The sequence below is a fragment of the Xyrauchen texanus genome, chromosome 12, assembly GCF_025860055.1.
Source record: "Xyrauchen texanus isolate HMW12.3.18 chromosome 12, RBS_HiC_50CHRs, whole genome shotgun sequence".
Taxonomy (NCBI): Eukaryota; Metazoa; Chordata; class Actinopteri; order Cypriniformes; family Catostomidae; genus Xyrauchen; species Xyrauchen texanus.
Window position 1 is genome coordinate 47,138,312 of NC_068287.1, and position 19,229 is coordinate 47,157,540.

Genomic DNA, 19,229 nt, shown 5'->3' on the forward strand with positions numbered 1-19,229 from the left:
TCCAGATGTTAGAGAGAGCTTTACTGTAAGTTCCTTTTGAAAGTGTTTTGTTTCCTGAAGCCAGTGAACAGAAATCCTGAATTTGCTGTTTGACCTGCTAACAAACACACCCACAGATCATCAGAAACTGCACCCTTATGAAACACTTACCAGGAAGTGACTGTCTTATTCTTTCTTTCTTTACTCTCGTACTGATTATGTTCTTTATTCTTGGAGTGATCAGTGCAGAACGAAGGGAAAGACTTTCTAAAAGGATTCTTGTGAAGTTTGTTTCAGAGTCGACAGCAGATCTTTGCTGATTCTGATGATTATTCATTATTGAAAGCAACATTCAGAAATTGAAAGTAAAGCTCAGATCGTTGGAGCTTTTATAAGCAGTGAAAATGGATTCGCTCTCTGTGGAAGAACTTTCTTGTCCCGTGTGCTTTGAAATCTACAAGAATCCTGTTGTTCTGTCGTGTAGTCACAGTGTGTGTAAAGAGTGTCTTCAACAGTTCTGGAAAACCAAGAGAACTCAGGAGTGTCCCGTCTGCAGGAGAAGATCTTCAAGAGATGAACCTCCTCGTAATCTGGCATTGAAGAACTTATGTGAGATGTTTGTGAAGGAGAGAAATGAGGAGGAGATCTGCAGTTTACACAGAGAGAAACTCAAACTCTTCTGTCTGGATGATAAACAGCTGGTGTGTTTAGTGTGCAGAGATTCAGAGAAACACGTCAATCATAAATTCAGACCCATCAGTGAAGTTATTCCATCTTACAAGGTACAACAAACTTCTCTTGTTTCATTTACAATGAAGGTTCAATTGCTTTATACATCGAAATCAGAACATTCATGTACACAATATTTTCCTGAAGCATTTTAATATGTATTACACACTTGAGCAATATCACACGAGCAAGAGTACGATATGTCCCTACATCAGCACTGCTGTGATTCGGCCGCATGTCGAGTGTCGTAGGTAATTACAGCAGTGTTGATTTAGGGTCATATTGCTTATATACAACAGTTCAATGAACAAGTCCATTTAAAAAAAAATTGAAAAACTGAGAACAATCATAAAAACACATTTGTGCTGGAACTACTTCCTTACGCGACGGATCAGAATCTGCCATTGCTGGTTCAAAATACACGATGCGTTCAAGCCTCCATTAATAATTAAAAAACGTCACTTCAGAAATGGTATCACGGCCTGTGCTGTTTCTAACAAGTCATTGGAAAAACAAGGATAGACGGCTGGATGTGTGTGTGTGTGTGTGTGTGTGTGTGTGTGTGAGAGAGAGATTTTTTTTTATTTTCAAAAACCCTTTTTATTACAAAATGTAATCATCTAAAATCTTCAACATCACACTGACATCATTAGATTCACTGATTAAAACAATGACATCATCAGCATAAGCTGATATTTTAAAAGTATTATTGCAGTTTGGCATACACAGTCCATGCACATTAGCTCTTAGTTTATTTAACAAGGGTTCTATGGCTAAAGTGTACAACATGCCTGACAGTGCACATCCTTGTCTTACACCCCTATTCACCCTAAACGGAGAGCTAAAATCACCATTAATCTTTAATATACTCTCAACACCACAATACATAACTTTAACCATGGAAATAAAATCAGAATTAAAACCAAAAGCTTCTAAGACACTCCATAAATAAATATGTTCGACTCTGTCAAAAGCCTTCTCTTGATCGATTGATATTGTTACGAGTGATGGCAGCGCAGGCAGACGAGGAGACTGGATCTAAATGCAAACTTACTTTATTTAAACAAGACAACCAAATAAACACAAAGGAAAACCCTCAATGGGGAAATAAACATAAAACTGAAAACACAAAGAGAACAACACTGAGGACTCGGGCAGGGAACACACACCAGGCTAACAACATTAAACGATTGACAAAGACAGAACAAAGAACCAGGGTATAAATACACAAGGACAGGATGACTACAAATCATAAACAGGTGTGAACACTGACACAAAATGGCAGTGATGACGGCAGGTGGATTGTGGGAAATGTAGCTCTAAACAATGGACAGGTGAGACACAGAACACAGGGCAGACAACAGGGGAACGTGACATAGCCCCCCCTAAAAGGAGCGGCTTTCAGACGCTCCTCAGAAAAAAGAAAAAAGGGAATACTCCAAAAAAAAAATCATCTAAGGAGAGAAGGGAGGGGCGGGGGGCAAACAGACAGACCAAGGGAGCACAAGGGGCAAACAGGAAGTCCAAGGGGGCACAGAGGGCAGGCAGGAAGTCCAAGGGAGCACAGTGGGCAGGCAGGAAGTCCAAGGGGGCACAGTGGGCAGGCAGGAAGTCCTGGGGGGCACAAAGGGCAGGCAGGAAGTCCAAGGGGGCACAGAGGGCAGGCAGGAAGTCCAAGGGGGCACAGAAGGCAGACAGGAAGTCCTGGGGGGCACAAAGGGCAAGGACAGGTTCAGGAGGCCTGGGAGCTGGCCACAGGGCAGGGACCGGTTCAGGAGGCCTGGGAGCTGGCCACAGGGCAGGGACTGGTTCAGGGGGCCTGGGAAGAGGCCACAGGACAGGGACCGGGTCAGGAGGCCTGGGAGGAGGCCACAGGACTGGAACAGGGTCAGGAGGCCTGGGAGGAGGCCACAGGACAGGGACTGGGTCAGGAGGCCTGGGAGGAGGCCACAGGATGGGAACAGGGTCAGGAGGCCTGGGAGGAGGCCACAGGATAGGGGCCGGGTCAGGAGGCCTAGGAGGAGGCCACAGGACAGGGGCCGGGTCAGGAGGCCTGGGAGGAGGCCACAGGACAGGGACTGGGTCAGGGGACCTGGGAGGAGGCCACAGGACAGGGGCCGGGTCAAGGGACCTGGGAGGAGGCCACAGGACAGGGGCCGGGTCAGGAGGCCTGGGAGGAGGCCACAAGACAGGGGCCGGTTCAGGGGGCCTGGGAGGTGGCCACAGGACAGGTCCCAGAGGCGGAGCTGAGAGGGGCCCTGGAGACGATGCTGAGGGAGGCTCAGGATGCGGAGCTGGGGGAGGCTCTGGAAGCTCAGGAGGCGGAGCTGAGGGAGGTTCAGGAGGTGGAGCCGAGGAAGGCTCAGGAGGCAGAGCTGAGGAAGGTGGCGCCGTAAGAGGTTTCAGGAGGCGAAGACCTGGCAGTCTCTGGACGTAGCGCCATAGGAGGCTCGGGAGGCAGAGCCGTAGGAGGCTCGGGAGGCGGGGCCGAAGGAGGCTCGGGAGGCGGGGCCAAATAAACACAAAGGAAAACCCTCAATGGGGAAATAAACATAAAACTGAAAACACAGAGAACAACACTGAGGACTCGGGCAGGGAACACACACCAGGCTAACAACATTAAACGATTGACAAAGACAGAACAAAGAACCAGGGTATAAATACACAAGGACAGGATGACTACAAATCATAAACAGGTGTGAACACTGACACAAAATGGCAGTGATGACGGCAGGTGGATTGTGGGAAATCTAGCTCTAAACAATGGACAGGTGAGACACAGAACACAGGGCAGACAACAGGGGAACGTGACATAGCCCCCCCTAAAAGGAGCGGCTTTCAGACGCTCCTCAGAAAAAAGAAAAAAGGGAATACTCCAAAAAAAAAATCATCCAAGGAGAGAAGGGAGGGGCGGGGGGCAAACAGACAGACCAAGGGAGCACAAGGGGCAAACAGGAAGTCCAAGGGGGCACAGAGGTCAGGCAGGAAGTCCAAGGGAGCACAGTGGGCAGGCAGGAAGTCCAAGGGGGCACAGTGGGCAGGCAGGAAGTCCTGGGGGCACAAAGGGCAGGCAGGAAGTCCAAGGGGGGCACAGAGGGCAGGCAGGAAGTCCAAGGGGGCACAGAAGGCAGACAGGAAGTCCTGGGGGGCACAAAGGGCAAGGACAGGTTCAGGAGGCCTGGGAGCTGGCCACAGGGCAGGGACCGGTTCAGGAGGCCTGGGAGCTGGCCACAGGGCAGGGACTGGTTCAGGGGGCCTGGGAAGAGGCCACAGGACAGGGACCGGGTCAGGAGGCCTGGGAGGAGGCCACAGGACTGGAACAGGGTCAGGAGGCCTGGGAGGAGGCCACAGGACAGGGACTGGGTCAGGAGGCCTGGGAGGAGGCCACAGGACGGGAACAGGGTCAGGAGGCCTGGGAGGAGGCCACAGGATAGGGGCCGGGTCAGGAGGCCTAGGAGGAGGCCACAGGACAGGGGCCGGGTCAGGAGGCCTGGGAGGAGGCCACAGGACAGGGACTGGGTCAGGGGACCTGGGAGGAGGCCACAGGACAGGGGCCGGGTCAGGGGACCTGGGAGGAGGCCACAGGACAGGGGCCGGGTCAGGAGGCCTGGGAGGAGGCCACAAGACAGGGGCCGGTTCAGGGGGCCTGGGAGGTGGCCACAGGACAGGTCCCGGAGGCGGAGCTGAGAGGGGCCCTGGAGACGATGCTGAGGGAGGCTCAGGATGCGGAGCTGGGGGAGGCTCTGGAAGCTCAGGAGGCGGAGCTGAGGGAGGTTCAGGAGGTGGAGCCGAGGAAGGCTCAGGAGGCAGAGCTGAGGAAGGTGGCGCCGTAAGAGGTTTCAGGAGGCGAAGACCTGGCAGTCTCTGGACGTAGAGCCATAGGAGGCTCGGGAGGCGGAGCCGTAGGAGGCTCGGGAGGCGGGGCCGAAGGAGGCTCGGGAGGCGGGGCCGTAGGAGGCTCGGGAGGCGGGGCCGTAGGAGGCTCGGGAGGCTCTGGGAGCAGAGCCGTAAGAGGCTCTGGAGGTGGAGCCGTAGGAGGCTCGGGAGGTGGAGCCGTGGGAGGCTTGAGAGGCGGAGCCCTAGAAAGCTCTGAAGTCTCTGGGAGCAGAGCCGTAGGAGGCTCGAGAGGTGGAGCCGTAGGAGGCTCTGGAGGTGGAGCCGTAGGGGGCTCGGGGAGAAAGGCCGTGGAAGACTCGAGAGGCTCTGGAAGCGGAGCCCTGGAAGGCTCGAGAGGCTTGAGAGGCGGAGCTCTGGAAGGCTCGAGAGGCTTGAGGGGCGGAGCTCTGGGAGGCTCGAGAGACTTGAGAGGCGGAGCTCTGAGAGGCTCGAGAGACTTGAGAGGCGGAGCCCTGGAAGGCTCGAGAAGCTTGAGAGGCGGAGCCCAGAAAGGCTCGAGAGGCTTGAGAGGCAGAGCCCTGGGAGGCTCGGGAGGAGGAGCCCTGGCAGACTCGAGAGACTGGAGAGGCGGAGCCCTAGGAGGCTCGGGAGGAGGAGCCCTGGAAGACTCTGTAGGCGGAGCTCTGGAAAGCTTGGAAAGCGGAGCTCTGGGAGGCTCGGGAGGCGGAGCTCTGGAAAGCTCGGGAGGCGGAGCTCTGGAAAACTCGGGAGGCTCGGAAGGCAGAGCTCTGGAAAGCTCGGAAGGCGGAGCTCTGGAAAGCTCGGGAGGCGGAGCTCTGGAAAGCTCGGGAAGCTCGGAAGGCAGAGCTCTGGAAAGCTTGTAAGGCAGAGCTCTGGAAAGCTCGGGAGGAGGAGCCTTGGGAAGCTCGAGAGGTGCTGACTCTTGGACGGGCATGACCACTGGCGCTGGCTCTTGGACAGTCATGGCTACTGGCGCTGGCTCTTGGATGGTCAAGACTACAGGCGCTGGCTCGGGGACGGTCGAGGCTACAGGCGCTGGCTCACTGACCTCTGAAGCGATAGGCACTGGCTCACTGACTTCTGAGGCGACAGGCTCGCTCACAGTGACATGCGTTGGCGCAGGCTTGCTCACAGTGACATGCGTAGGCGCAGGCTCGCTCACAGTGACATGCGTGGGCGCTGGCTCGCTCACCGTGGAAGGCGTGGGCGCTGGCTCGCTCACCGTGGAAGGCGTGGGCACTGGCTTGCTCACAGTGGAAGGCGTGGGCACTGGCTCGCAGACCGGGGCAGACGAGGGCTCTGGCTCACAGACCGGGGCAGACGAGGGCTCTGGCTCGCTGACCGTAGCTGACGAGGGCTCTGGCTCGCAGACCGGGGCAGGCTCTGGCTCTGGCTCGCTGACCGTAGCTGGCGTGGGCTCTGGCTCGCTCACAGTGATATGCGTGGGTGCTGGTTCGCTCACCGTGATGGGCGTGAGCCAGGAGGCGAAAGCCTGTCTTCTCCTCCTACTCCTCCGGGCAGACGAAGTGGACCGTACTGGCTCGCTGGCCGTGGCAGTCATGAAGGGACGAACCACGGGCGAATGGAGTACCAACACTGTGGGAGGAGTGGCAGCATCATCCTCCAGTACGTCCACAGTGAGCGGCGATCCGCTGACTCGCAAGGTCTCCTCCACGAAACTGAGGAGTGTCCAGCAACCATTCGCCGGCGGCAACAGTTCCCTCAGAGACTTGTGTAAGTTACCCCGGAAGAATGCCACCAGAGCATAGTCGGGGAAGTCAGAGATGCGTGCCAGCTCCAGAAAATCTTGGATGTGGTCCTCCAAAGGGCGGTCCTCCTGCTTGAGGCAAAGGAGCCGGTAATTCGCCGAGCAAGCTGCTAGATCCATGTGGTGGTCAATCGTTCTGTTACGCGTGATGGCAGCGCAGGCAGACGAGGAGACTGGATTTAAATGCAAACTTACTTTATTTAAACAAGACAACCAAATAAACACAAAGGAAAACCCTCAATGGGGAAATAAACTGAAAACTGAAAACACGAAGAGAACAACACTGAGGACTCGGGCAGGGAACACACACCAGGCTAACAACATTCAACGATTGACAAAGACAGAACAAAGAACCAGGGTATAAATACACAAGGACAGGATGATTACAAATCATAAACAGGTGTGAACAATGACACAAAATGGCAGTGATGATGGCAGGTGGATTGTGGGAAATGTAGCTCTAAACAATGGACAGGTGAGACACAGAACACAGGGAAGACAACAGGGGAACGTGACAGATATCAATCCAAAATCCAAATCGAAAAGTTTTCCACAGTCTAAAATGTCCCTAATAAAAGAGACATTATCAAAAATTCTTCTTCCTGGCACACAATATGACTGATCAGGATGAACTATAGATACAAGAACTTCACCTAATCTAATTGCTAAGGCTTTGGAGAGTATCTTATAATCATTGCATAACAAGTTAACTGGCCTCCAATTTGTATTATCATTTAAATCTCCTTTTTAAGGCAACTGAGTAATAATTGCTCTACGGCAGCTTTGTGGCAGTTGTCCATTTACCAAGCTTTCATTAAAAACAGCTACTAAATCTGGACCCACCTCTAACCAAAAAGGTTTATAAAAATCTATTGTAATTCCATCAATGCCTGGTGCTTTCCCACTCTCCATTCTTTTAAGAGCATCCTCTAATTCTCCTAAACTCAGGGCTTTACTGATTTACTCGTTAGCATCTTTGGTTACTTGTGGTAAATTTTAAAAAACCCAAAACTTTCATCTTTAGCCTCTAAAATTTCATTTTTATACAGGTCTTTGTAGAATTGTACAGCTCTTTTTTCTGATGTCTAAAGGATTTGACAACAAGACTCCAGTTTCAGACTTCAAACCATGAATAAACTTTTTCTGTCCATTCTTCTTTTCCAGGTTAAAAAATAATTTTGAAGGAGCATCCATTAAATCAGCACTTTGAAAACGGGGTCTAATTATTGCACCTTGTGTTGTCAAACCTAAAATATCAGCTAATAGATTATTTTTCTTTTTGATGCTTTCTAAAAAAGTGACATCTTTTATGGAGGCCAGCCCTTGTAATCTCATTAAATCTTCTTCTAAGACCCTCATGGACTTATTTATGTCTCTTGTAGCGTTGCGAGTATATTGCTGACACAACTGTTTGATTTGAACTTTTGTAAAATCCCACCACTGCTGCAATGACAAGAAAGATGATTTCATAGCTTTGGCATTTTTCCAGAACTCTTTAAAAACATCTCTAAAAAAAAAATCACCCAATAAATTATTATTAAAATGTCAATATGCACTTTTTGATTTAACATGTTTTTTTGCCACAATACATTTTACCAAACAATGGTCAGAGAAACTTACTGGGATTATTGAGCATTCTCTGAACATACTTAGTTGATGTTTAAAACCATAAAATCTATCAAGCCTTGCCATCGATAACTGATTATCATAAGCATGAACCCATATATATTGTCTCTACATGCTATGGAAATTTCTCCATATATCGATAATACTGTGAGACTTCATCAATTGAATTAAACTCTTTCTTGATTGCAAGTGTGGTTCGACATTGATTGATTGATTTATTCAACAATGATCATAAACATATAAACAATCATGCCAGAGGCAATTCATATACATTTAAATACAAATTGTTGAGGATAAAATACACAAAAAAGCCTCAGGCTTATTTCCATTGTGGTCCTCTACATGCATAAAATGAACGAACAGTTCCAGTGGGAATAAAATCAAAAACAAGCAACTCACACCTTACAAATTCTTATGGGATCTTAATTGGAAAGCCATTTTTTAACTTCTCTTCTAAAGGGCCATACCTCTTGTAATTGTTTTAAATGATCTGGCAATTCATTCCAAGCAACTGCACTCGAGTACAAAAACGAATTCTTCCCAGCTACACTTTTAAACCGGTACAAATATATATTATTCATCCTTGCCCTTGTAGAAATACAATGAACTTCTCTCACAAAAACATAGTAGTCATACAAGTATGTAGGAACAGTTCTCTGAATTATTTTGTACACCATCATAATTTTAATAAAAATTACTCTTTTATCCACTTTTAAAATACCCAATTCCCTGAAATGGTTATTATTTAGTTGCATACGAGGATGTAACCCCAGAACGATTCTACACAACCTGTTCTGAGCAGTCTGTAATTTATTTTTTACACGTTTTTTAGAGCCACTATACCAAAAGGTTACTGCATAGTCGAAATGTGGTTGCACTAATGCACCAGCTAACATTATCATTGTTTGTTTATCTAAATAAGCAGCCTGTCTTGCTAAAAATTTTATTCGATTATTTATTTTCGATAAAGCTACAGCTGCCATGCTATCCCCAGTCATTTTGTTATCAAGAATACATCCCAAAAATTTCACTTCTTGTTTAAAAGTAAAATACTCATCTCCCACCCTTATTTCTGAATTTGGACATTTCTTTAATTTTACAGCAGAACCGAATAAAATAACCTCAGTTTTCCCTAAGTGCAAAAATAGCTTATTTTGAAAACACCAATTGGACACTTCTACAATTTCTCTTCTTAACTTGTTTTCTATTGTTTCTTTATTTTCATCAGTAACTATTATTATGGCATCATCCCATATAAAGATAAGTGGCTAGAACAGGCCATCTTTAAATCATTTATATAAATTAAAAAAGTAAGGGCCCTAATACACTACCTTGTGGTACTCCACAAGAGATCGGCAAAGAGTCTGAGCACACTCCATTTATATCGACCATTTGACACCTATTCGTAAGATAGGATTTGATCCATTTACATGAATTGAAGTCGAAACCAATAGCATTTAATTTTAACAACAGAATACTATGGTCAACTGTGTCGAAGGCTTTTCGTAAATCGAGCAATACCATCCCACTTAATTTACCTTTATCTATTCCTTTCTTTATATAATCCGTCAAATATAGAATAGTTGTCTCTGTGGAATGCATCCTTCTAAAACCAGACTGAAATTCATATAAAATATTAAATTTGGAAATATATTCTTCAATTTGGTCAAATAATATTTTTTCTAACATTTTAGATAACGAAGGCAGGATTGACACAGGCCTATAATTATTACACCCTAGCCTACTCCCTTTTTTAAAAAGGGGAAAAATTTTAGCTTGTTTAAATTCAGCCGGTACCTTATTCTGGCAGATAGAGAGATTTAAAATATGAGTAACCATAGGAGTTATAAAATTAGCAGCGTCTTTAATAAACTTAGCCGGAATATTATCCAACCCTGTGGCTTTATTGCACTTCAATTCACTTAGTTTCTTATAAACTGTCATCTCTTTTACTTTATTAAATGAAAAACCTCCTAAGGCAACACCACAATTATCATAATATTCTTTAACCAAATTATCATCATATAAGTCTGATTGAGCTGGAAGCTCTTTTACAAAATTTTCGCCCACCGTAGTAAAAAACTCATTAAAACAATTTGCTACCTTTTTCTGATCTGTCATCAATTGACCATTAATTTTGAGACTGATTCTTGAATCTTTACTTTTAACCTTTTGCCGATAGCCTAAACCACTCAAGATTCTCCATAGTTTTTTAGAGTCTTGTTTAGCTTCACTAATTTCATTCGTCAAAAACCTTTTTTTAGCCTCTTTAATCTTGCATCTTATCTCATTTCTTTTACGTTTAAATTTGTTATAATTATCATTATTTCCATCTTTTTTGAATGATTTTAAACTATTATTGCGTTCCTTGATATCTTTTAAAATACTGTCTGTCATCCAGGGTTCTGTTCTTTGTTTGATTCTTATTTCTTTGCAAGGTGCAACTTTATTCAGAACTTGCACAAATCTCTTTTTAAACCCGTCCCAAACTATATCCACATCTTCAAACTGCATCACTTCTTTCCAATTAGCCTTGCTAAGTTCTTCAACAAAAATTTGTGGACTATATCTTTTAAGCGATCTAATTTTTAATGTATTATGATGACTTATAGCCTCTCTCTTTAATTTCCTAAATACATATACCATATTATGATCACTTAAACCAAGCTCAAAAACACCACTTTTATATATCCTAGAAATGTCTGAAACCAATATAACATCAATAATTGTACTGCTTTTAGAAGTAATTCTGGTTGGGTCACTGATAATTTGTTTCAATGCATATGATTTACAAAATGAACTGAACTGCTTAAACACTGATGAATCTTTCTTCAACATATCTGTATTTAAATCGCCCAAAATAAGCAATTCTTGACCTAAAACATAATTTGACATATTTAAAACCTCCTCCAGACTCTCATAAAAGTCACTTTGATCCGGAGGACGATAGCAAATACCAACCAAAATCGGTTTACTCTTTGGCAACAAAAGTTCAAGCCAAATCGCCTCCACTGTAGAGTTTATAAAATCTCTTCTCTCATTACACACCAAATCTGACCTTATATATGCACACACACCACCTCCTTTCCGATTTCGATCTCGTCTGAACAAACAATAATTGTCAATTTGAATCTCTGCATCCAATATAGAATTATCAAGCCATGTTTCGCTGCAACTGAACAACGCCACTTTAGATTCTTGACATAAATAACGTAGTTCACTTATCTTTGGAAGAAGACTTCTGACGTTGAGGTGAGCCATATGCAAACCTTTCATTGATCTAAAAGTTCTATAATCACTTATCGTGGATGTCGTCGCATCCTTGAGTAACATTTCTTCCTCATCCTTCACAGTAGATTTAGTCAATTGGCTCCTCTGTTTCATTCCTTCTTTCTCCGTGATCGAAAAAATCTCAGACACACCATAGTCCGTTTGATACACATCTCGTGTTTCTTGACAAGGATGCAAATCACTCCACTGATCCGCCATCAGGTTCCATGCAGTCACAACTTCCGAACGCCGACATTGCTCCATAACCATGTTCCGACGATTCTCCTCAACAAAAATCGCATTAACTCCTTCACCACCTTCCCATGACCCCGGCCCTGGACATTGATGTATGTCTCCCGACACAAGCAAACACATTAAAATGATTAACAAATCACTCAAGTGCAGGGGCGTAGGAGCAATTTTGAACCTGGGGGGGACAGGGAATGCTAGGGGGGTTCGGGGGAAATTCCCCGCTTTTTAAAATATTTTTAATATATATAAAGCACTTAAATGCTCATTTCTAATGACTTTTTGGAACAGACTGTACTACTTAGTTTGGTTGTAAGAGGGTATATGCAGTGACAGACTGGGTAGATTATAAAAACAGAGAGAAGCAATCTAATATAACTACAACCAAATGACTACATACCATGAACTGTACAAAAACATACTTTATTTAATAAAGAACACATAAATGAAAACTGATGGATGGAGACTGAGGCAGACTGATGGAGAGAGACTGAGGCAGACTGATGGATGGAGACTGAGGCAGACTGATGGATGGAGACTGAGGCAGACTGATGGAGAGAGACTGAGGCAGACTGATGGAGAGAGACTGAGGCAGACTGATGGAGAGAGACTGAGGCAGACTGATGGATGGAGACTGAGGCAGACTGATGGAGAGAGACTGAGGCAGGAGAGAGACTGAGGCAGGAGAGAGACTGAGGCAGACTGATGGATGGAGACTGAGGCAGACTGATGGATGGAGACTGAGGCAGACTGATGGAGAGAGACTGAGGCAGACTGATGGATGGAGACTGAGGCAGACTGATGGATGGAGACTGAGGCAGACTGATGGAGAGAGACTGAGGCAGACTGATGGATGGAGACTGAGGCAGACTGATGGATGGAGACTGAGGCAGACTGATGGATGGAGACTGAGGCAGACTGATGGATGGAGACTGAGGCAGACTGATGGATGGAGACTGAGGCAGACTGATGGAGAGAGACTGAGGCAGACTGATGGAGAGAGACTGAGGCAGACTGATGGAGAGAGACTGAGGCAGACTGATGGATGGAGACTGAGGCAGACTGATGGAGAGAGACTGAGGCAGGAGAGAGACTGAGGCAGGAGAGAGACTGAGGCAGACTGATGGATGGAGACTGAGGCAGACTGATGGATGGAGACTGAGGCAGACTGATGGAGAGAGACTGAGGCAGACTGATGGATGGAGACTGAGGCAGACTGATGGATGGAGACTGAGGCAGACTGATGGATGGAGACTGAGGCAGACTGATGGAGAGAGACTGAGGCAGACTGATGGAGAGAGACTGAGGCAGACTGATGGATGGAGACTGAGGCAGACTGATGGAGAGAGACTGAGGCAGGAGAGAGACTGAGGCAGGAGAGAGACTGAGGCAGGAGAGAGACTGAGGCAGATTGATGGATGGAGACTGAGGCAGACTGATGGATGGAGACTGAGGCAGACTGATGGAGAGAGACTGAGGCAGACTGATGGATGGAGACTGAGGCAGACTGATGGATGGAGACTGAGGCAGACTGATGGATGGAGACTGAGGCAGACTGATGGATGGAGACTGAGGCAGACTGATGGATGGAGACTGAGGCAGACTGATGGATGAAGACTGAGGCAGACTGATGGAGAGAGACTGAGGCAGACTGATGGAGAGAGACTGAGGCAGACTGATGGAGAGAGACTGAGGCAGACTGATGGAGAGAGACTGAGCCAGACTGATGGAGAGAGACTGAGGCAGACTGATGGAGAGAGGCTGAGGCAGACTGATGGAGAGAGGCTGAGGCAGACTGATGGATGGAGACTGAGGCAGACTGATGGAGAGAGACTGAGGCAGACTGATGGATGGAGACTGAGGCAGACTGATGGAGAGAGGCTGAGGCAGACTGATGGAGAGAGACTGAGGCAGATTGATGGATGGAGACTGAGGCAGACTGATGGATGGAGACTGAGGCAGACTGATGGATGGAGACTGAGGCAGACTGATGGATGGAGACTGAGGCAGACTGATGGAGAGAGGCTGAGGCAGACTGATGGAGAGAGGCTGAGGCAGACTGATGGAGAGAGACGGAGGCAGAGCCTGGGGATGGGTGGAGGCAGAGCCAGGTGATGGACGGAGGCAGAGCCAGGTGATGGACAGAAAGAGCATGTTGACTTAATTGAAGGTCCCAAAAACATGCCTTCTTTGATCGTTTGCAGAGATGAACTGCTCACAAATTCTTGCTCTATCTAGACGATCCAACTTGTTCTGATGGATGTGACAGATTGCAGTGCTGTTTAGACGGGTCTGTGACATTGTGCTCCTTAGCCAGGTCTTCAGTCTTCTTAGGGAACTGAAACTTCTTTCTGCTTCTGCAGAGGAAGAAGGAACAACCAAAAGCAGCCTCACCAATGTCTCTACCTGGCTGAAGAGACTGCGGACCTCTGGCAGCAGATTTTTTAGTATGTTGGTAGCCTCAAGAGTGGTACTATAGTCGAACTGAAGCTTGAACATTGGCAGCTGTACCTCCAGTGAATGCCGATCTAGCTCTGGATATTGGCTGACAACATCTTGCATCTTTCCAGTCAGGAGCACTCTCTCTAATTCATCCAGGACTTGCAGGCTACTCTGTTCAAAGCGCTTGGTTAGTTGCATGTCCACAGTATCCAGCATTTTGAAGAAGTCAATGCGGTAATGCTCTTCAGTGGTTGCTGGGACAAATGCTGTTGCATTTCCTGTGAAGCGCTTGGGTGGCTTTCTGACATGCGGCATCTGGATAGGTTCAATACCTGTGCTGGTGACTAGCTCAGTGGCCCTTGTGTATATGCGGTGAAACATTTCATCTGACCTCTTTGCCTTCAGAGTTGACTTCACGCAGTCCACAGCTGCCGTCATGCCCATGACAGTTCCTGTTGACGTCTGTAGGGAGTAATTCAGACACTCTAGTTCTCCAATCACTTCACAAGCAAGAAGAAGCCCAAGCACCGTGGTCCCCTTTTGGAATCGCTCCAAAAGCCCCCTAGCTGTGCTTGTTGTTTCAGAGTAACCAGATGAAGCCATCTCCTCCAGACTGAGCAGCACTGCCTCATACTGCCCAAGAACAGCTCGAATAGCCTTCATCCTGACAACCCATCTGGTAGGGCATAAGGGCTTCAGTGTTTTGATGTTCCCATGTTCTGATTTGGCAATCTCTTTAAAGACCGTTTTAAACTTGCCTGACTGGTTGAAGAGGGTTCCAAGTTTGTGGACCAATGACAGTGCATCCATAACCACACAGGATGAACTGCAGGCAGCCTGTGTTACAAGATTGACGCAATGTGGTCCACAATGGACATAGAGGGCAAGAGGCTGAATCTCCTTGATTTTGGTCTGCACTCCACCAGTCTTGCCAGACATGTTTGCAGCTCCATCAGTACGTTTGCCCACGGAGACCAGATAGCGGCAAATTCATTCTATGGAGGACATCAGTGGCAACCCTAGCCAGATTTTCCCCTGTGGTCGAAGACACTTCATAAAGACCGACAAACTCTTCATGAGGTATTAGATCATGGTCCACATACCGGATGCAGATTGACTCCTGCTCTACCCCTGCAACATCTTGGGTGCCATCCATGATGATGGAGTATTGGAGTGTTGGCAAGTTCCGCACAGCAGATGCTATCTCCCGCACAATGTTTAAAGACAGGATCTGCAAAATCTCATTTTGAATTTGAGGGCTGAGAAAATTTGACCTCCTATCTATCCAACTCTCCAGTCCCTCAATATCCTCTGACCTGAGACAAAGGAGCTGCCTGAAATTTCCCTCACTGTTTTCATGACCGCGAATAGCAGTACCTTGTCTAGCAAGAAACTGCAATGAGCCAACAATTTTTAGCAGATGAGACCTTGCCTGCTGTTGCTGAAGAGCCTTTGCTGATGATAACTGTGTGTCTATTGATTTTGCCTGATGTGTGTGTGTTGTTATGGCCACTTTGTGTGCTTGAGACATTTCATGTGATTTAAATTTTTCTATTGCTTTTTTCCAGTTTTGGAATCCTGTAGATACAAATGACTGATCTACACTTTTAGCAAGGGGACTTGTTTGATTTTTAAATGCTTTCATGCAATAGAAACAGAGTATACCACTCACATCAGGACAGTAGTGTAGCCATATATAGTTCTTGTACCATCTATCCTGGAAACTAAGTGTCTTGTTTGCAAGCTGCTGCTGAATGATACATCCTGCCTTAGGTTGATATGGCCTTTGATGCTCTGTCTGGCTGACCTGCTCTGAAACCCTGACCTCTCTCCAATTTTGGCTGCTCTATAGAATGTACACGAAATAACACAAATCAAACTCTATAAATTGTTATCATAAAAAGCCACTTTACTTAGCGTAGCTTATCATTATAAAGCTTCAGCGATAAACTCATTTTACATTCAAATATATACAGGTGCTGGTCATAAAATTAGAATATCATCAAAAGTTTATTTATTTCAAGAATTCAACTTAACAGGTGAAACTAATATATTATATAGACTCATTACATGCAAAGTGAGATATTTCAAGCCTTTATTTGTTATAATTTTGATGATTATGGCTTACAGCTTATGAAACCCATGAAATCAAAATCCCCAAAAAAGAATATTACATGAAATCACACAGTAGTTAAACAGTAATACCATGGTCATTGAACCAGCTTCATGCTTCCTGCTGCTGACCAACGTTATGGAGATGCAGATTTCATTTTCCAACAGGACTTGGCACCTGCACACAGTGCCAAAGCTACCAGTACCTGGTTTAAGGACCATGGTATCCCTGTTCTTAATTGGCCAGCAAACTCGCTTGACCTTAACCCAATAGAAAATCTATGGGGTATTGTGAAGAGGAAGATGCACACGCCAGACCCAACAATGCAGAAGAGCTGAAGGCCACTATCAGAGCAACCTGGGCTCTCATAACACCTGAGCAGTGCCACAGACTGATCGACTCCGTGCCACGCCGCATTGCTGCAGTAATTCAGGCAAAAGGAGCCCCAACTAAGTATTGAGTGCTGTACATGCTCATACTTTACATGTTCATACTTTTAGTTGGCCAACATTTCTAAAAATCTTTTTTTGTATTGGTCTTAAGTAATATTCTAATTTTCGGAGATACTGAATTTGGTATTTTCATTAGTTGTCAGTTTTAATCCTCACAATTAAATGAAATAAACATTTGAAATATATCAGTCTGTGTGTAATGAATGAATATAATATCCAAGTTTCACTTTTTGAATGGAATTACTGAAATAAATCAACTTTTTGATGATATTCTAATTATATGACCAGCACCTGTATATTAATCATAAGAACAACTAGTTAAATTAGCTGGACACAGTACCAATGTATTCTGTAATCCTACACAAATGAGCATTCTGTCATATTCCCATTACCTGTGTCTCACTTGGCCCTAACTCTCCCTGTTCAGTGGTCTCTTCATCTCCTGTCTAGGAAAGTAACACATGTTTGAGGACACAGAACTCATTTTACATTCAAATATATATATAATCATAAGAACAACTAGTTAAATTAGCTGGACACAGTACCAATGTATTCTGTTATCCTACACAAATGAGCATTCTGTTATATTCCCATTACCTGTGTCTCACTTGGCCCTAACTCTCCCTGTTCAGTGGTCTCTTCATCTCCTGTCTAGGAAAGTAACAAATGTTTGAGGACACAGAACTGGTTTCAATGCAAACTCTGATGACATGCTGTTGGCCTAATTTGATCTAAAGTGCTTTTACTATGTGAATTTTAGAATATACTGTATGTAGCTATCCATTAAACTTACAAGCCCGTTCACTTCTGTCCTCTTCCTCTTAAAATACTGTAGGATGCTCATCTCTGTGTGAACAATTTGTGACTAATGTTACTTCTACATAGTTTATGGACACGTATCAATGGCACATTCACACACTCTTGGCTGTTCATCAGCTTTGAAAGCATATTAGCTAGTTAACTAATTAGCTAACATTTGCCTGTTTTACACAACATAAAAATTAGATAGTTTGCTTCTAAGGCTTTATTTGACAGTTACAACAATACAACAAAACTGATGATCAAACTGAAAACCAGCAATCTGCCATTTCATCGGCTGAATTACCCCAAAAACTGTTCAAAAACCGCCAAAATGCAAACAAAACCGCCCAAAATATGTTATCAGTATTTATTTCAGTATTTTTACTTCCACGCTTCCTTTCCTACGTTAACTTACCTCACATTTACATCATACTATATTTACATACAAGAAATAAAAACACTGGCTGCCGAAGCATACATAAATAAACCGCTTTTAGGTGCATTAGTGCCACCTCCTGGACTGGAGTGTTGCCCTCCTTATAAATAAATGACGCTTATCAAAACCTTACGGCTGAAATGACAATATCCTCCACACACACTCGTTTGTAAGGCTGCCTCCTGTATTTTTGCTAGTCGATTTTATTTCATCCAGTGACATGAAGGGTTTTAACTTCATTCATGAGATTTTTGGTAACTGCACAACTGACAGATGACTTTGAGCGCACCGCCAACGGTGTGTGTGTGTGTGTGTAACCATAGCGACAAAACGATGAAGGAACGCGATCTGTCAGTCAAGAAGATTTTCTAAAACTTTACTCCAGACAGACAAGTGTGGGAGGTTTTACCTTTAGATGCAGAACAGGCTGTCAGCTGCAACTTGAACAGACTGCTGAAGAAAACAGCTGAACCTCTGAACGCAACATTGTGGAGCGTACAGTCTGTGGATCTGTCTAGTACCGCGAGCAACGTGACTTTGAATTGGGCGTAGGCCTATTTAAAAGTTACAGAATGGATTCATTTGGAGACTCCGAAATCGGCAGAGATAGGCAGGCAATGCAAAACAAAATCTTACATTGGGAAATAGTGGGGGGGACAAAACTTAGATTTTGAAATGTGGGGGGGACATGTCCCCCCCACGTATAATGGCTCCTACGCCCTTGCTCAAGTGTCTTTTATAGCCGCGTCTTTGGCTGCGTATTGATTTTTTAGAACATGTGGTCCATGGGCGATAGATCAGCGTATAGATAACGTATTTTCCAAAACCAAGATGTTTAAATCCTGAGGTAGGTTGCTGAATTTCATTATTTAAAGTAAAGAAACGATTTTCAACTTCATTAAAATGCCATAAAAACGTATAAAATAGTGTGAAGATGCATAGTGTGATTAACACTCCACACCTGCCTGACGCCATCATTCATCTCCATGACATGATTTCTGTCTATGCCATTCTCAGTACAATTAAAATCCCCTCCCACAAATAAAAGCTCATCAGATTTACAATCATTTAAAACAATATCCAAGGTATTCAAAAAGATAATTCTCTCTAAAGCCACAGTTGGAGCATATACACAGACAAATATAAAAGTACTATTTTCAAAAGAAGCTTTTATCTTCAAGAGCCTTCCTTTAATTACTTCTTCTATATTATAGGAATGTGGAATAAAACTCTTAGAAAATATAACTCCAACTCCACCACTTAAAGAAGTATGATGACTTAAAATCACTAAACCATCAAATTCTTTAGCCCAATCTGTAGCATTTGATACATCACCATGGGTCTCTTGCACAAACATCACGTCAATTTTCTTACACTTCATTGTTTCATATACCTGTGCTCTCTTCTTATAATCTCTTGCCCCATTAACATTTAAAGCAAGATTTCATTCCTCAATTAAAAATAAAATAAAAGAGCAACAGAGGTAATAAAGCCAAAAAGGATATA

At 45.0% G+C, this 19,229-nt stretch overlaps 1 protein-coding gene across 2 annotated transcripts in view; it reads left to right on the top strand.

Annotated features, from left to right (window-relative positions):
* The first annotated feature begins 161 nt into the window (after window positions 1–161).
* The window catches only part of LOC127652440 (nuclear factor 7, ovary-like), a 75,334-nt gene continuing 56,266 nt past the window's right edge, over window positions 162–19,229 (top strand). For both annotated transcript variants that reach the window (XM_052138600.1, XM_052138602.1), the window contains exon 1: window positions 162–761. In XM_052138600.1, the coding sequence (XP_051994560.1) occupies window positions 384–761 (378 nt within the window). In that variant the 5' untranslated portion in view covers window positions 162–383. The remainder of the gene's footprint in view (window positions 762–19,229) is intronic.